Below are 20,256 nucleotides of genomic sequence, written 5' to 3'. Positions count from 1 at the left end.
ACATACTCCCGCGAAGAAGCTATTAACATTTTCCACAAATTCAATAACGCCGACCCAAACTTAAAATTTACTATAGAACACCCAGACTCTTCTGAATCTCTTTCTCTACTTGATTTTAAAATACAAATAAAAAAAAATGGTGCCATATGCACTGAATTCTACAGAAAACCCGCCAGCAAATGCCTCTCCGTACATTTCAAATCTGCACTACCTCTCAAGGACAAACTAAACTACGCACATGCCGAAATCTCACGCATACAAGAAAAATGCACTAACATCTCTGACAAACATACACACACTAACAATTTCCTACAGACCCTCTCACTAAACGGCTACCCTAATACGATCCTATCCTCACTTAAAAAGAAAAAACGCAACAACCGACCCTTCTCTAACAATTGTTTTCTAAAACTACCCTTCCTCAGTGACAAAATCTCATCTTCAATCCGAAAAGCCATCCGCAGCGAGGGGCTCAACATTCAACTCATCCACACTGGATCTACTTTAAGACAACAGCTCAACCGAAAACATCCATCGCATACACCTTCCCCTTGTTCACTCTCTAATTGCCCAATATCACACACAGGTTTATGCTTTAAGAACCACGTTGTTTACGACTACAATGCGCTAAATGCAGTGCATCTTACATCGGAAGCACTACCAGATTGCTTCACCACCGCATTAAAGAGCACTTAAACACTACTGCATCGTCGTTCTATAAACATATTCGCACTTGCATTAATTCAGAACCAGATTTTCACATCAACATTCTTGCTTCTTCAAGAAACGTAGGTCAACTTCGTATCCTCGAATCTTTAATTATTTAAAAAAATACTCCCACACTAAACAATAGACTGGAATTGAGCTCCTCTTTTATAATATAAGTTTAAAACATAAGAAAAACAATAATTAAAATAATATAAAAAAAACAAAAAAACAAAAAAACTCTTGCTTGAATATTCATCTCCCTTGATTCACAAACGCAACAAGTATTTCAAACATCAACTGATTTATTTTAACGTTCTCTTAACGTCATTTTTTGTTCTATATTTCGCGGTATCACGTGGCAAACTCTGTGGCTACTTTTCCAATTTTGAACACTCTTCCGCTGTCTTCTCTTGAAAAAGGACTAATAAGTCTGAAATATATTGAGATTTATAACACCATTGAATACAACAGAAAAAAAAAATTACTGTTGTTTAGAGTTAAAATTTGTGTGAAAAAGAAAAAACAAACAACAAAAAAAAAATTTATTTCTTTTGTTTTCATTTAATTTTACTCTATAAAAAAAAAAATCTCGCATTGTTCTTGGCTTTTAATTTTACCTTATAATATATATATATATATATATATATATATATATATATATATATATATATATATATCCACTTTCCTCTCAAATAAAACGCAGCAATATTTAATTTTAGGATTGGAAGTTATTATCGACCTTTACCAGATGTTATATTTGTTTTGCTTTTCTTTACTTTTTCTTCTATTCCTGAGGACCATTTCATTTTCTTTTAGTTTACTAGGCTTTAGTTTTTACGTAAATTATATTGGCTACAGAACGTTTTGCTTTTACGACTTTTGCTAGACTGCACACACGTTAACTTTGTATTTTATATTTTTTTACTTTGTTTTTACTTTTTTGTGAGAGAAAGGTAAATGTTTACATTAGCTTCACCTCTGCATTTACACATTCCTTTACTTGCTTGTTTCATATTTTAGCCATAGCCGCCACGGCCAGCAATTGGCTAGTTATTTTTTTTAAGAGGGGGGATCATGCTTCCACTGGGCAATGCTGGTTAACAGGTCTTGCTAGTATAAAATATTCACCAGTAATACTATCAGAATTAAATTTTTATAACAAGATCTTCATGCTAGACTTTGCCAAACATTAGGGATTAATCAAGTGCTACCTTCCTAATCTAACCTGGCTTATTCAGTATATGGTATCTTCATTCAGAGAAGATTGTGAAGATTTTTGCTGCAGAATAGCTTTGTCTAAAGCCATAGTATTACTCAAAAAGAAAGTTAGCATTTACTTGGTTGTGGAGTCTTGCTAAATTGATTAACGATTCAAAGATTTTAGCAAAGAACTTGATGGGACTAGTATTTGGGGGAGAATAGGGGCCAACTTAGCAGAGCATTTTTTAAATACTTTAGCAGGGATAAAAACAGACCCACATTGAAGGTGTCAAGATATTTTATAAATTTTCAGATGATCAAGTGTGGCTTCTGTTTGTAGTGGGAAGTTTTAAGGGAATGGTTTGTAGAGTTCAAGATAGGGTTAGGGTTTAAGGCAAACCGCTAAGTGGATTAGCCTCATCCATTGTCATTCAAGTGATGTCATAGTGGTTGGATAGTGGATAAGGATTTTAGTGCTTGTCTATAATTGGGCCTAAAAAAAGATTTTTTACAAGAAAAATCTGAAAAGAATCTTTATAATGTACGTACTTGTCACTGCATGTAGATGTCATGGTCCAAAAATCATGTAAATCGATCAAGTATTTTTTTTATTTAAGAAAATCAAATATTATGACATATTTTAGCGAAGAATTGCTTCATGCCATCTTGTTTGCGAATGATATGCTACTAACGACACCTATTTGAGATTGTCGGAAATATAGGATCAACAAGGGCAGACAATCAACTTTCCACCCTCTAGAAAAAAAAAAACTTGAAAATTAAGAAATTTATAGGTTTTTGGGGACGCTAAAAACGAAAATATCATGCAGTGACAAGTATGTACATTATAAAGATTTTTTCAGATTTTTCTTGTAAGCACCGGGATTTTTATTGCCTACTATCCATCACACTTTTATTATATTATTATAAATTTTCTAGACGTGATTTTCTAATTTCTAGTGTTGGGACGATTTCTAAATTTTTTTCAGATTCCAATTCCAGGAAAATATTGAATAATGATTCCAATACCAAGTACGATTCCGATTCCCGTGGAATTGTTGTTTTGAAATATACCATTATATAATCGAAAATTTTTGTGTATCGGAAAAATTTGGTTCAGCGAAAAAGTGGAAATTCTATCAAGGGAATTTCGAAAATGATTTGATTTTTTTCGCAAAATTTCTTTCATTGAAGATAAAAGTCAAAACAAATATTTTAACCATGAATTAAACATGCACCATGAAATTAATAACAACCAATTTCAGGAATTATTTTATACATTAAAAAATATAAAGAAAAAGTAAGTCACGATTAATTCAACAAGAATACAATAACATCAAATTTCAAGGAGAATAACATGTTTTGTTTATCTATTAATATTCATTTTTTTTGTTTTATTTTCTCTTTAACATTTTTTTTTGCAGCTTCAATCGCTAACTAATTTTTGTTCCACTTTCTAGAATATTCTTATTTGTAAATAAAATTTTAAAATAATTTAATCTTTGATTACATTTTTAGCCTTTTATATTCAATCGTCTCAAATTATTCCTATTTATTTATTTAACTTTTTAAAACATATTTTTAACAATAATAATGTTATTTTTAAAATCTAAATAAATTGGTTTATTTCTATATTTATTTTTATAATATAATTATATACTTATCCTCCTTTAATGTTTATTCTTATTTAATGTCTTAATTTACATCTTTATTTTTATATAAAAAAGTAAATTTTTGGTAATTTTTTACTTCTATTGTTAAATAAATCATTTATTGAACTTTCGAAATCGCCTCCACCTTAATGCTGTTTCTGACAACCTTTTTATTTTTTGTTTGGGGTTGAGAAACATTTATCTATGCTCACATCATGACTGTGATAGCAGGCATCGGTGAACGTCGACCAAGCCCATACAGTCCTTTAATTGAACGGCTCTGAGTGACTAGTTTGCAAAATTAGGGTTCAAAGGATTTAAAAAAGAAAAGTTAAACTTTTTCCTTTTTAATAAATTTTTTACATTTTTTTGTTTTTGTTGTGCAAAGAAGTTCCAAAAGAAATGTTTAATTGCTTCATTCGCAGAATATTTTAATGAAATTAATATTTCTAAAAGAAAAAAAAATTAAATTCACTTACCGCATTTATTTAACAGATAGCAAGATGATTGTTTTCTTTTGTAGTTTTCGAAAGGCCTTAAGCGGAACTGTCAGTCAGCATAATATATAGTTCTAACATTTTTTTTTTTGGATACTTCAAAAAAGCCGACCAAATGTCAAAGTTTTGCAAACTGATTCCACGTGATCAGTGTCACTTTAGTTTCTTGGTTCAGAAAATAGAAAGTATATATTGTTCTTTTAAACTTCTTAATGTTTAAATAATTTGACTTTGTTTGTTTTATTTCTAAAAAAATATAACGGTTGATAAGACATTTTTCATTTACTTATCGAATTTTTCATTCATTTATTAATGGAAGAGTGTCGGTAAAAAAAAAAAAAAAAACTTGCCAAAAGATAAGCGCCCCCTTTTTGACACTTTATTGCTGAAACTGGAGACGCCATATTATTTTGTGCACCAGTCATTATATCCAAGGGAGAAATCAGTATTTTAAACTATGACCGAAGTTAGAAATAAATACCAAAAAAATTAAACTAGATATTAATTACTTCCGGAAAGAACTATGAAAAAAAGTAAATAAAGAAAGTGAAAGAGAACATATATCTGTAATTGCTTAATTGGAAATGTTCTGATTTAATTAATGAAAACGGGAAAGTTTTTCATTAAACGGATATATATATTTTTTTTATTAAAAACTGAAAATGAAAATGACATTCACTATTGTCTAAACTGGGTGAACGCCATTTGAAAACAAAAAAATTTAAAATTTGTCAAAATATACTTGTAAAAACATTTATTGAAAAGTTTGCATAAGAAAATATAATTTTAATAAAACAATTTTGTAATGAAAGCAACATTGGATTTTTATAAAATAGTTTTTTTTTTTTTTTTTCAAACAAATAATTTTAATGAAACAATTTTTGGAATTAAAGCAACTTTGAAAGGTCATCAACAAATTAATTCGAATGAAACCAAAAAATCATTATCTAATTCAGTATTTTAAATTATTTCATGCTTCGGTCATAGTTTAAACGATTTCTCCCTTGGATTTCAACGACAATGTGCAAAATAAAATGGCGTCTTCAGTTTCGGCGATAAAGTGTAGAAGTATCCCCCCCCCGTTTTTAGTCACCAGCTAGAAAAAAAACCACTGATTTTTAACATGATTTACTCACAATGAGTAATATAATAAGTAAATCTTTTTTCTCTAAGGGTTAAGTATTCATCAACTTTTTCATGGACTTGGCGTTATCAGGCTGTTTTATACATAAATAAACTTTGCTCACAAATGAAAAAAAAATGTTACCTCGTGGCCGCTAAAGTCTCGCAACAGTGCAAACAGATAACTAATTATGGCCCTCAAAGTTTCAAATCAGACAGTGCTTATGTATGTGATGGAATAAGAAAGCTCATTAAGATAAATAAAGATTACCTTTAAAGTAGTTAGTAAAATTCTTGTATATCATATTAAATATATTATGAAAAGTTCTATGACGTTTTTATCATAAATTTTTGACAGCATTAATCTCACTTCAAACAAACAGTTCAACTTAAAAATATAAGAATCGTAACAAAAGAATTGTAAATCTAAGGTATTTTTAATGATGTGATTCTGATTCCCCCCATAATACACGATTAACAATTCCGATTAATCGTCTTACCGGTACTAATTTCTGTGACTCTTTTTATGAACTACTACTAAGCTCTAATAGTGTATTGAGCACTACTGAAGTAAATACTGGAAATTTATACACAATATATATCACTGTATAATTTTAACTTTGTAAATGCATGAAAAAATTTATAAATGTTGTTCAATTTAAAATGTATGTTATTTTTCTATTTTAGAGTTGTATTTGATTAAAAATGTAATGAAAAAAAAGATGAAATCTCAAAGAATTAGAAAATAAAAATCAATTCATCTAGAATTTGATTTTTATACACTTGACTCAAACTTTAATTTTTCTAATCTTTTCATCTTTCTTTTCACAATTTTTTTTTTCTTTTGTTTGTTATATTTGCTTTCAAGCTGAATGCAAGTCTTTCCTTTATATTGTTTCTCCCCAAAGTTTTGCTGTCAAAAGCATCTCTCATAAAATCCTGATTCTTTCAGGAGTCAATAATGGATTGATGGATCCTGATAATGTTATCCCAGTTGCTCTAGATATGAACATATTGACGTCAACTTCTCATTCATTTAATTATTTTTTTTACATCTTTCTTTATTCCCACCTGAGCAGATGCAAGTTCAGTTATATAAAAACAAGTACAAACTTTTTTTGCTCTTTCACAAACCCATACAAGATTTTTCATAAAAGTAACGAGACTGGTGTCATAAAAAATTATTTTATTCCCAAATAACAAACTGAATAGTTTTAGCCATTTATAAAGATGCGGTCATGGGAGAACGCAAGAAAAATCTGTTTAGCTATTAGAAATAATTTTATTTTATTTTCATTAAATATAATTAATTTATATTATTATTTAAAAAAATACTTTTTAACTAAAATATGCTTATGTATATATTCTGGTTAATGTTATTTCAGAATATATCTGGTTATTAGGATCTATCTGCAGAGCCTTTGGATGAGTTTATGACATATTTCTATTCTATAGACATCTATAGTGCACTCATAATTATGGCTCGATATGTCACATTTACAGGCTGATTCCTGGTCACTGAAATCAAAACTAAAAGCAATCAACAGATTGACCGCTTAGGTAATTAAAAAAAATTAAGAATTTCGTTTTTTTTATTTTTAATTAAAATAGGTTCTGATAAATTCTCTTGAAATTTATAAATTATTTATTTACATTAAAAAAACTTAATTTTTAAAGTTACAGCTCACTTAAATATTTTTAATTACCTTAGGTAAACCTGTTGATTATTTTTACTTGTTTTTGGTTCAAAAGAAACCGGAAAACAATGGATAGTCTGTATGTGGGAATAAAACAGAAATTAAGTTTGGAGTAGGTGGTGCCACCTTGATCCTAGCCCAAATACTAGAAAAGAGTATTTTATTTGAGTTTAATGCTTGTCATCAGATAAAATTGCAGCTTCCGTCCTTTTCTAAAAAAGGAGTGAAAAATTATAATGTAGGTACAAATATAAAACAGCCGTAGTGTATTATATATATGTTTTAATTGTATACACACAAACACACACACACACACACACAGTCAAAGTTCAAAGTAACAAACCTTTATACTTAATTAAAAACATTTACAGAGTGTTTGCGATTCACACTTAATAATTAGTAAAAATAAAGGTTTTGTTTTGTCCGTTTTATGGCATATCAACCCTTTTCTGGTTGCATGATTTATTTGTTCCCCATAATAGTAAAATGAGGTATAAGGCTGAAAGGTTATGAGAACCAGCTCCTAAATGGTCGTTAGAAACTTCAGTAGGAACTCCTCACATTATTAGTAACTTAACTCTTATTGAAAATGTTTTATTTTGTTTAAACAAAAAATACCTTTACTAAAGTTATGGTTTTCAGTAGTAAATAAAAAACGCAAGAATTTATTTTTGCTTTTTTTAAAGCATCGTAATTTGTAACAATAAAAAATAATTTTTACAGTAACATTACGAAAAAAGCCCATAAAGTCCGTATTAATGTATTCGATATAACTCAAAGAAAAATGAATTATCGGATACTATTCAGAAAATTAAAGATTCAATTAGATTCCTATTTCAGTCACCTAAATTATTTAGGGTGAAATGAGTTTAGGAATTTATAGCCAAACCTAAATATTTTTTTTTTGGTAAATATCCAGATACGCTACTACAGAACACTGACCACTCTAATTTGTTTGGGGGAGGGGGTGTGATGTTGGGGCGCGCACGCGCCAACATCACATCCCCCCCCCCGCTCGCGCCCCCAATGTACAAAGTAAAATCTTCGGAAAATGTTAAATGGTGTTCTAATTGGTAAATGTCGGTGCGTTACTTACGGAAAATTTGAAAATTCGATGTTCCAGGTAAAAAAAAAACTCCAGATAAATTACCCCCCCTACTCCAACTTGGTGTGCTTTCCTTTTCTTATTTTATTTCTTTTTCAGCTAATTTTAAATTTTCCACCCAAAAAGCGCTATAATGTATTTTTGAAAATTAGAAAATTTTATGTCCTGGAAAAAAAAATCCCCTCCCCCCCAACATAGTTTGCTTGGTGAAGCATAAACGGATGCTGCAAAATGGTGGAAAGAAGTTCGTGGGTTCAGGGGTAAATACCATGCAAACGGTAAATTTGCCCCAAGTTTGACTATCAGATTCGTTGTCAGCGACCTCAATTACCTGTAAAAAAACAAATTAGAGTGGTCGGTGTTCTGTAGTAGCGTATCTGGATATTTACCTTTTTATTTTTCTTGCTTAAAAAAAAATAGCATTAATACAGTAAGTTAGGTAAACTGACTTTTTCGTTTAAAAATGGAATTATTTCCCTTTCGTTATTAACTTTTTTTTTTTTAATTTTTTTTTTAATAAATATTTTGTGTTTTATATACATAAAGTACAATTGTTGAATGTTACTGTTTTGATTATATTCGTTTGGGGGAGGGGGCACAATTAAAAAATTAAGAAAGATTAAAATGAAGCAAAATTTAAGTTTCCATTCCATTTTTACAACAACCGTAAAACAGTGCATACTCAGCAAGTTTTATCGTAATTTATAAGCATATTAATCAACATTTTATTTATTTTTTTGCATAATTAATGATGGAAGTATTTTTCTGTTTATTTTCTTAACATCTGTTAAAAAAATAAATAATTTGTACATTCTCTTGAAAAAAAGAATCACACTTTTCTCTACTTTCACATGTGTTCCATTTTAACAAACTGAGCCACAGCAACGCGTGGCTGGGTACAGCTAGTATATATATATATATATATATATATATATATATATATATATATATATATAAATATAAAAGCGAATATATATGTATGTATGTATGTGTGTTCGCTTTTTCTGTGTGTCTACAAAAGGCTTCTTTCAGAGAAGTGGTCGCTCGCTACATAACTTTTAAAACTTTTTATATCACATATAAATCGTAATATCTCACAGTTAACAACGAAGCTCGTCTGTCTATTTAATTTGCTCAATTTCGGGAAGATAAATATTCAATATTTGTCGCTCGCCGCATGTGGGTTTATCTTTTTCCTATAACATCTTGGGAGGAAAAAAAAGCGTTCAGCAGTAAATGAAATCTCGCAGTCAAACTTGACCTCATTAACTCATTAAAATGAGCACCTGCTAAATCCAAGTAATTAAATAAATTCAAACGTGTTTCCGTAAGCATGTCGCGGTGGGGCAATGGTTAACGTCATACGTTTTTTTTTCACACTTTAATTTACGACTTTGCCTCAATGCTTCGGGTTCGATCCTCATCTCATACTTACTTTTTTTTTAAATCCCCCCCCCCACACACTTCCAAACACCTGGGCAACGCCGGGTACCCCTTGCTAGTCTATCTATATATATAAAAGCGAAAATGTGTGTATGTATGTATATGTGTTCGCTTTTTCTGTGTGTCAACAAAAGGCTTCTTTCAGAGAAGCGATCGCTCGCTTCACAACTTTTTAAAACATTTTATATCATATATAAATCGTAATATCTCACAGTTAACAACGAAGCTCGCCTGTCTATTTAATTTGCTCGATTTCGGGAAGATAAATATTCAATATTTGTCGCTCGCCGCATGTGGGTTAGTCTTTTTTCTATAACATCTTGGGGGTGGGGAAAAAAAAGCGTTCAGCAGTAAATGAATACTATCCCACAGTTGACCTCATTAACTCATTAAAACGGGCACCTGCTAAATCTAACTAATTAAATAAATTCAAACGTGTTTCCGTTAGCATCTCGCGGTGGGGCAATGGTTAACATCGCATGTTTTTTTTTTCACACTTTAATTTACAACTTTGCCTCAAGGGTTCGGGTTCGGGTTCGATCCTCATACTTACTTTTTTAACCCCCCCCCCAACACCGGGGCAATGCCGAGTACCCCTCGCTAGTATATATATAAAAGGCAGATGCGGCACGCGCATTTTTATATGTCTCGAAAAGGCTTTTTTCGCCAACGGTCCTGGGGTCGTTATTATCGCTTAGAAGTGTTTATATACCCCCTAGATAATAATATCTATGATTTGGGAACGTGGGTCGCATCTAGATTTATTTACAACGACTTTTACAAAATTATTGCTATTTTGGCTTCTCACGTGTTGATTTGGCTTTTTCGTATAAAAAGCAAAACTAATTCAAAGCTAAGAACTGTTCCCGGCAATCACACCGGGGAACGTCTAGAAGCAATCAGCTTTGATCAATGTGGGGCCAAACTCTCTATATCAGACAATGGCTATTCAATTTGGACTATCCCCTTTTTATGGGGAGCTGGTTTCCTCCTCCCCAACATCTTGGAGAAACAACCAGCCAAATTTGGGTAGACAAACCCAAAAGCTGCCTTGCAGTAAAAGTTAACTCCGCTACTTTTATTTGACCTCATTAATGAGGTAAAAAAAAAAGGAGCAAAGTTAACTTTTTTGCAGGCACGTGTCAATTCTGTTTTTAATACTTAAATAAATTCAAACATCTTACTTAGGTACCGTGTCAGGTTTGCACACTTTATTTTCCACCTTCTCCTCACGGTGTCGGGTTCGATCCTAACTACTTACCAAAACTGTTTTTTTTAAGCCCCTTCCCCACAACACAAACACCCGGGCAACGATTTTTTTAAAGAAGTTTTAACATTGTTTTATATATATATATATATATATATATATATATATAATATTTAAACAGGGTTGTTACTTCGCTTATTCTTTTGTTTTGATTTGCCCCCCCTCCCAACACACACACCTCTAAACTCTCAGGCAACGCCGGGTACCCCTGCTAGTCTATATATAGAAAAGCAAAAATGTGTGTATGTATGTTCGCTTTTTGTGTATGTCCAAAAAAGGATTTTTTCTGAGAAGCGGTTGGTCGGCTCACAACTTCTTAAAACTTTTTATATCACATATAAATCATAATATCTACGAGTTAACAATGGAGGTCGCCTGTCTATTTAATTTGCTCGTTTTGAAAAGATAAATATTCAACATTTTTCGCTCGCTGCATGTGGTTTTTTTGTATAATAAAAGCGACACTAATTCTGACGGTATTTTTCTGGTCGCCAGAAATGTCCAAAAGCAATCAGCTTTGATCAATGTAAAAATATTTTCCTCATATCAGACAATTGCTATTAAATTTGGACAATCTCCTTTTTCTGGGGAGCTGATCCCCCCCCCAACATATTGGGAAAATAAAAATAAAAAAAGCATTCCCACAGTAAATAAAATACTACCCCACAGTCAAAGTTGACGTCATTAAGTCATTAAGACGTACACCTGCCAATTCTAAGTAATTAATTCAAACGTGTTTCCATTAGTATTTCGCGGTGGCCCAGTGTACGTTTTTTTTTCACACTTTAATTTCCAACTTTGCCTCAAGGGTTCGGGTTCGATCCTCATATTTACCTACCAAAACTTTTTTTATTATTTTAACCCCCTCCCCGGAGTTTTGATTTACCCAAAACCACACACACCTTCAAACACCCGGGCAATGCCGGGTACCCCTCGCTAGTCTAATATATAAAAGGCAAAATGTGTGTGTGTTTGTATGTCTTGCAAAAACTTTTGACACACGTGACTGGTTCTCACAAAATCAGTATAGTTTTGAAGCTCGATGTCTTGGGCGACAAATATCGAAAAATTTGCCAAAATCATTCATTCCTTCACCCTTAACTCAGCCGTTTTGTACAAGGAAGTGGGCCTTTTTTTCGCCGACATTTTAGCAAGTAATCGTCACCCTTGCATTGACTATGTTTGATTTCGAAGTTCGCGACTACCAATTTTGCCATGGATGCATCGGCAAAGACGTCACGTTTTGTTTCACCTTCTTTTCCTCCTTTGCGTTATGGGATTCGAGCCTACCTTCTAACTACCACTTTTTTTTTTAACACCTCTCTTTACCCAAACTGTTGTTTTGATTCCACCCTCCCCCACTACTACCACTTTTTAAAATGGCCCGGGGTTCCTTACTAAACTTCCACACACCCGGGCAACGCCGGGTACCCTCGCTATTTCTCTATAAAGTGTAAACCCTTCTGCTATGACAAAAAGTGATTTTGCTTCTCACATTCAGTCTAACCCTAACCATTGTTACTAAGCCTAAACCTAACCATTGTTACTAAGCCTAAACCTAACCATTGTTACTAAGCGTAACCCTAACCATTGTTACTAACCCTAAACCTAACCATTGTTACTAAGCCTAAACCTAACCATTGTTACTAAGCCTAATCCTAACCATTGTTACTAAGCGTAACCCTAACCATTGTTACTAACCCTAAACCTAACCATTGTTACTGACCATAACCATTGTTACTAACCCTAACCATTGTTACTAACCCTAACCGTAACCATTGTTACTAAGCGTAACCCTAACCATTATTACTAACCCTAAACCTAACCATTGTTACTAAGCGTAACCCTAACCATTATTACTAACCCTAACCCTAACCATTGTTACTAACCCTAACCCTAACCCTTGTTACTAACCCTAACCCTAACCCTTGTTACTAACCCTAATCCTAACCATTGTTACTAAGTCTAACCCTAACCATTGTTACTTACCCTTACCATTGTTACTAACCCTAACCATTGTTACTAACCCTAAACTTAACCATTGTTACTGACCATAACCATTGTTACTAACCCTAAACCTAACCATTGTTACCAACCCTAACCCTAACCATTGTTACTAACCCTAACCCTCAGTTTGCTTGCCAACTTTTGTTTCCCTGTTCGAGTGCATTCTAGTCTAACTCTGTATATCTAAAACTCTTTCTCTCATTTTTAAGAATATGGGATGGATGGTCGATCAAGAATTTAGCAGATGCCGAGATCATCGTGCCTGACGTCTCCAGAGTTTATCGGCAGCCATTCTTAAATTCTGCCAGCAATGAAGACTACCTCAAAATTTTATTTCACAAACCACGGATGACAAATTTGTAAGTGATCAATTTTATTGCATTATTTTTATGTTTGGAAGAGGAGATGGCATAATTTATGTTATAATTAAGCTCATCCCATATTAATGTGTATTTATTTGTCTGTCTGTGTTGCAATATTGAATGGATATATAACTTTCGAGTTTACCCTTTTCAAATGGTTGTGAAATTATATACATCTGACAATTCTTTTGTCATTCTCAAAATGAACACTGACGAATTTTGTCAACATACAAGTTATTTACAATTTACTGTTAGCCATTGACAAGAGAGAGACGGAACAGAACAACTGAATTTAGCGGTAAGGGTGTGTTTGTGTGATGTGACGGCAGAATTTGTCACTCACACTAGATGACTATCGGCTCTCCTCTCTTTCTTTATGTTATCTGTGTCTTATAAAGACATCAACCGACATTCCTGAAATGTAAATATTTAAAATATTTGTTATTTTTATTTTGCATTACGAAATTCTAACTCTCTAATCTGGAATGTAAGCTTTTCTTTGTTTTTGGTAATAATTACAATTTAAGTAATTTTTATGAGACACAAGAATGTAAATCAAAATCTATCTGTGCACCCGCCCTCCCCCGATTTTATCGGCATCACTACGGCTCAATATTCAACATGTGTTTGTCAATAGTATGCTCTAAACTACTGCAGAGAATTGTACTGCTGTTTGGATAACCCACCATTTATCAGATTTGTTATCTGTTTAGAAAAAAATCGAATAGGGTGATAGCTAGATAAGCAAGGAATTTGTTAAATAGTAATATATTTTTAAAAATTGGGAAATTTTTGTTTAGACTCATCCCTCTTTGGTTAGCAGCTTTAAGACTTCCTCATTTCAAAGTTGAAACAGCATTATCAAACTGATGCTTTGTAATCCTTCAAAAAAAATTGTGATAACACAGGAAGACATTTTTTTCAGTCCTCATGTCAGATTTTCACTTTTGAAAAGAAAAACTACCCTTAAGAGTTTTAACATTTTTTCTGCTGTATCGCAACAAAAGAAGTTAGCCAGACACAATAAAATTTCAACAATAAGATTTATGATCTCAAGTTTCTCTTGTTTCTAGCAATCACTCTGTATTACGAAAATTTAGATACTTGTACATATACATTATATTTTCATTTGTATAAAGTTAGGTATATATATGTCTATACATAGAATTCATTCCTAAAATAATTAACTTGGCATTATTAGTTTTTAAATGCAGCTGTTAGGTGTATTAGTGAATAATGCGAGCTATACTTAGTTTAATTTAGTTTCATGGAAAAATTTCAGTTCAAATAATTCCAATCAGCATTATATTAGACCTAAAATAAGATCATAACTGAAACATGTATGCACATATGTAGCCAAAATGTTTCTATGAATAAAAGTTTATACAAAAAGATAGCTGTACATTAGTTTTATGAATAAAAATCCTGCAAGCATATATATTATCTAATATATAAAAGGCTGTCTGATATATATAAAATGCCTGTCTGTCTTCATATTTTCAAACTCTATCTCCTCCGAAACTAAAAGTCGCAGAACGGTGCTGAGGTCCTCAAATGAATGGATTTTTTACAAACCATTCTTTTATGGTCTTTAGCTGGTTAAAATAGTTTTTAAGGGGTAAAAATTGGAAAAATAGTTATACATTTTTTACATTCATCTTAGTTTATTTTTTAATTTTTAATCAGTTTATGTGCATGTCACGTTGGTACAGTGGTAATTGTTTTCCAGCTTTGAATGTTAGTTTTGCTTTCAGTTTCGATTCTAGCTGATGGAACCCAAATACATTTTATTTTTTTTTACCTTTGAAATCACAACTCTATAATAATAATATATACGAAATCTGGACGAATTAAAATATATTTCATTAAAAAAATATTTATTTTTCGCCCGGGCAAAGTACCCTCCTCCCGCTAGTGGCTATATAAAACCATATTTATTTTTAGACATAATGAATCAAAAAATCAAAAGATTTAAAGGGATAGCTAACCAATTTCAAACTAACTGAACTAAATCAAAATTAGGATTCTGATTAAGATATGGAGATTGAAGCAAATGAAAAAAAACAATGTAATGGAAATACATTAAGCTTAAGAAGATTTTCTCTTCACTTACAAAGAGAAGATCATTAAAACTTTTTCAAATTTTCAGATGATAGGGACAGTGTGATTTATCTATTATATTATAAAACTAAAATCATCTTGCTTGGGCGTTGGTCTACAGTTTGAAAAATTTTGCACATGCATGATTAAATAAAAACAAAGCCATGCAAGCTTTTTTAATTGACAATTTTTTCGCATTTAAAATAGGCAAATAAAAGAAAACTGAATCTTTTCTGCTTTTTATTAATTTGTATTTTTCATTGTAAGTTGGGATCATTTTCAAACAAAAACAAAAATGTTGATGATTTTATATCAATATTCTGTAATTGACAGTTTAGAGATGACAAATTACTCAAATCAGCTTGCCCAGTCATTGAAACAATATAAATAGAAGTTTTTATAATTTTGTACAATGTAAACTTTTTCATTTTTTATTTTAAACAATATAAATAGAAGTTTTTATGATTTTATACAATGTAAACGTTTTGAGTTTTAATTTAATGCTTTTAATTATACCATTTATGGTTTTGGCATCCCAAATTTTTAAAAGGATTATTTCGATTATATTTTCATTGTAAGTTAGAATCATTTTCAAACAAACAAAACAAATGTTTTTCTAATTTAAAAACAAAGCAAAACACTACATTTACATATATTTTAAAATATTTGGTATTTTTTTTACGACATAACTCAGCGTAGCGTACCTCCTAAAAAAAGAATCAAAAACCTACTTTTTTTTTGCTAATAACATTTCAACGGCCTTTAAAGATAATATAAAATAAGTAACTTTTAATTATAAAATTTTACATTTTAGAGTTGGGGATCACTTTCCTTTATAAATTTAACATGAAATGAGCACCCACTTCTTGACCATGTAGCAGTAAACAAGACCTGTAATTGTTAGCATTTTTTCAAGTTTGGTGGCGAGGGAGGGGCAAAAAGAGGGTACGGAGTGATGAGGGTCATAAGTTCCAAACATTTTAAAACATGCATGTGTGTGAAGTGGGGGGTTAAGATTTGCTTTGAGGAGGTTTCACCATTAAATATTACTTAATTATTATTTCCCAATATTTTTTAGGCTGTTAACACACAAAAAAAAAAAACTAGAGTGGCTATGTACAATGCGCATTCCTTCCTTGTATTTTTTCTTTTCATCTTTTTATATAAAGGATTTTCATTTAATCTAAGTGCAATGATGTTAAGACCTTTATTATCCAATGTATTCCCTATTATTTTCACTGGTAGCCATGTTCGTATTCACAAACGCATACATTCAATTTTTGTGTCTTTATACATTAATTCTATATACTCACTATTCCATAGGTAGCTATAACATATTCTGATCCAATGGGTCACATGTAGTCTAGTATATATATAAAGTGTGTGTTGTTTGTGAGAACACCCAAGCAAAGTGCTTAATTATAAAGAAAATTCAATATGAGTACATAATTATTTTTTTAAAATTTACATAAGGTTGCACGAGGAACAACAGACAAAAAACAAAGGTTGATGAGAGTCCGATATTTATTGACCATAAACTGATCTCCCTGTATTGGATTTGAAACTGGTGGGAAGAATGTTTTTCTGACCTTCTGTAAAATTAAGATATATATATATATTCAGGCAATATAGTTATTCCTTTTTCCGATTTTTCTGGATATCTTTTCTAGTTGCTGAGCAGTCTTTTTTTATATTGGCTGGCTTGTTGTATAGAATGGCACCCAAATGTTGTTGTTCGGCCATGTTTTTCTCAAGCACTTTCTATCACTGCATCTGATTATCTTCAGGAGCGGCTGTTGTTTGCAACAACAAGATTTGCTTTAACAGGAGCGGTTTGTTGTTAACAACAACCGCTCTTGACGATCGTGGCGCCTGGCATTGTGTGGTTGTAAAATACGGTTAAATAATAAAAAAACATGGACTTGAGTTACATCAGCCAGAAGTAAAACCGAAAGCAAAAAAAAAAAAGAAAAAAATGTTGTGTGCTGGGCATGAACTCACATAACTTAAGTTCATAAGCGAACGTATTATTGATGGGATCATGCCTACACAGATATTATAACGTTCCAAATTTAGCTTTTTAAAATGAAACAACGAATCAACCATTGACGATTAAAGTAAAACCAGCCAAAAAGTCAAGTTAGAATAAAAAAATTAACATAGTCATAATTTCATTTAATATTTTACCCAGAACAGCTTCATAAAGAATGCATGATGAATATAACAGAAACAATGTTTTTATATGCATTAGTTAAATGGTTAGAATCAAAGATGTAAGATATCAGAGTAGAAGAGAATGTTAGGATGGGATAAGGGTATATGAAAATAGTGTGGTAGCCTTATTTATAACTAGCCTGGGTGCCCGGCGTTGCCCGGGTGTTTATATGTGTTTGTCAAAAAAAAAAAAATGTGGTAGTAGACGGGCAGGCTCGAACCCATACCACAAAGGAGAAAAAAAAATGTGACGTCTTTGCTGTTGTGCCCATCACCAAACCGGAAGTGGCAAAGGTTTAAATTAAGGCTAGTCAATCGAAAAGAGGGGATGATTTCGAAAATATCAACGGAAAAAGCGACCCTCTACCTGAAGAAAAGTGCCCAATTGAGGGTCAAGGAATCAATGTTTTTAGCCAATTTTTCGATATTTGTCGTCCGAAGGGTTGAACTTCAAAACAGTATCAATCTTGTGGAAATTCGTCGCCTCTGTTTTAGGCAGACATATATACATACATTTAAACAGACAGGTGAGATTTATATCACAGATTATGTATTTTAAAAATACGGTTAAAAATAACACTTTCTTGAGTATATAATTTATTTTTATTTTTACTGCCAACTTTTAAGCTTCTTTTTGTCTGATTATCCCTTTATAATTGTCATAGTTTCTGTTAACCTGATTGCATCCTTTCAGTCCTGTTCTCTTGCCTTTCTTTGTAGAGAGCAACGTGTGAAACTCTCTGATGTAAAAGATTTAAAGAAAGACGTCTACGAAAGTTCACTACAAAATTTGCTCAAGAACAGTATTAACCTTGATATCTCTTACTTTAAAGACTGCCTAAAAGATTCCCCTACGTTTTTACACCTCCAGTTTCCCCAGAAAAAAAAGTGAGTATCTCATTCTTTCTTTTGCCTCATCTCTTAAAAAAATGTAAATTTGTATGAATCTCACAGAAGAGACATTTCTCTTTTTTTTTTTATGGAAATTGCTCCGGACAAGGCATGAAGCCACTTGATGTAAGGATGTAAAAAGATACTACTTAATGGTCAAAAACTTGCCAACAATAAGTGTTAGAGGGAATAGACACTGACCTAGAAAACAGCAATTCTTCCCTCTTTGCCAGAACCATCGCTCATTGAATGTGAGGACAAAAACAAATTAAGGGAAAAAAAGAGTTATGCAGCTGCCGAAAGCAAACCTAGATCCACTTTTTACTTGTGCTAGATTACATGATCAAAATATACCTGATATATATATGGTCTCATTTCAGATTTATTCTATTCTGCATTTAAACGTCTCTCTCATTGGATTTTTACATATCTTGTTTCCCCATTTCTAGTTTTCTTAATTGTATTGAATCCCTATAAACTGTCACTAACTGTTAAATAACTTAAATATATATATATAATATTTTCGCAAAAAACAAGACAAAATGTTATATAGGGGTTTCATTAAAGAGTCTTAGAGAGAGACTATTATAAGTGATGCTTTTTCTTGTGAGAGTTCTTATTAGTAAGCTACGAGTCTTAGTGAGAGTTCTTGTCTTATTACATATGATGTATCTTAGAGAGAGAGATGTGTATGTAATGACATTTTATAACACAGACATATAATAACAATACAATTTACCTTTTTGTAGAAATCACAAACACAAAGATGAGCTTTATCACAAACACATGATGAATTTATTTCCTTACGACCGGTCGGGATTTCCTCATTAAGAACTCAAAGTTTCACATTTTAGTTTCTGAAGTGACGTCTCGCTTCAGACGTCCGCCTGTCTCTGAGTTTTCTCACTGACCGTCTCCCCTGACTGTCTCTCCTGACTGTCTCTCTGACTGTCCCCCTGACTGTCTCTCTGACTGTCTCCGCGACCAACTAACTCCCACTTCCTATATTGAGAAATCCATGCATCCCGGCCACGTGAGCAAAATTCACGTGTTTCAACATGCGCGACTTTGCACGTTTCCGACATTGATTTCCCAATAACCTATTTTTCTTGTTTTTTCCACAAAGGAATTTAACCTACATATCTAATTTATTTAACCCATATTTTATTATCCACATTCTTTTAACAATTGAATAGTTTATTTATTATTTATTTCATCCGAATTAACAATTTACTGGACATTCCATTTAAACCTATTGTTCTTTAAAACTTATGTCCAGGGTTCGATTTCTGCTTTCTCTTATTTTCATTTTAACTAATCTCTCTATTTTTATACTTACATGAACAGGGGACAGCCCTTATCATGTAACAAAAAAAATAAGAACATTGTACTGTGTATTTTTTATGAATTACAATTGTTTCATAATTGTTTGGATGATTTTAAATATATGATTTTAAAATATTTAGAAAAAAAAAATGATTTCTTTTCTGAATATTTTAATGCCTGCTTTTTGTTCTTAGAACTTTTAGAATTTGAAAAGAAAAACATTTCAATCAAAATAAAATCGAAAACATCTGAAAGGATGCTTTCTATAAGTAATATTTTTGAAAATTGATAAATCTTGAATGCTGAAATAAGGCAAAGGGAGAAATGTTTTCATGCCTTTTTCATGTACACTACATTTGTAATAGATACTTACAGACCGAATTTGAAAAAGCTAAGCTATGTTTTGCTTTTTTAAGGATAGACAGAAAGATGTTCCCCTTATATATATTGAGTAAAACGATTCATAATTGTGAATTAAAAATTCAGTTTCAAAAGGAAAAACCAACAAAATCAACTGAAGTGTACAATCGTTTCGGAAACGATGTTCATTTTATTGAAATTGACAATAAGTATTGACAATAATTTGACAAAGGTTTTGTCCTTTGAACATAGTCTTCTCATCAGCAAAAATAGGGGTGGGGAGAAGTTAAAGACATCAAAATAAA

General features: G+C 31.7%; 1 protein-coding gene across 2 annotated transcripts in view; it reads left to right on the top strand.

Moving 5' to 3' along the window:
* Positions 1 to 20,256, top strand: part of LOC145276965 (protein O-linked-mannose beta-1,2-N-acetylglucosaminyltransferase 1-like) — a 260,297-nt gene that overhangs the window by 223,887 nt on the left and 16,154 nt on the right. For both annotated transcript variants that reach the window (XM_080128508.1, XM_080128507.1), the window contains 2 exons: positions 12,908 to 13,057; positions 18,095 to 18,262. In XM_080128508.1, coding sequence (XP_079984634.1) covers positions 12,908 to 13,057; positions 18,095 to 18,262 — 318 coding nt within the window. The remainder of the gene's footprint in view (positions 1 to 12,907; positions 13,058 to 18,094; positions 18,263 to 20,256) is intronic.

Source organism: Euprymna scolopes, chromosome 5 (assembly GCF_053919585.1).
Source record: "Euprymna scolopes isolate OS-2025 chromosome 5, ASM5391958v1, whole genome shotgun sequence".
In the NCBI taxonomy this organism is placed as follows: domain Eukaryota; kingdom Metazoa; phylum Mollusca; class Cephalopoda; order Sepiida; family Sepiolidae; genus Euprymna; species Euprymna scolopes.
This window is presented reverse-complemented; position numbering and strand designations above follow the sequence as displayed.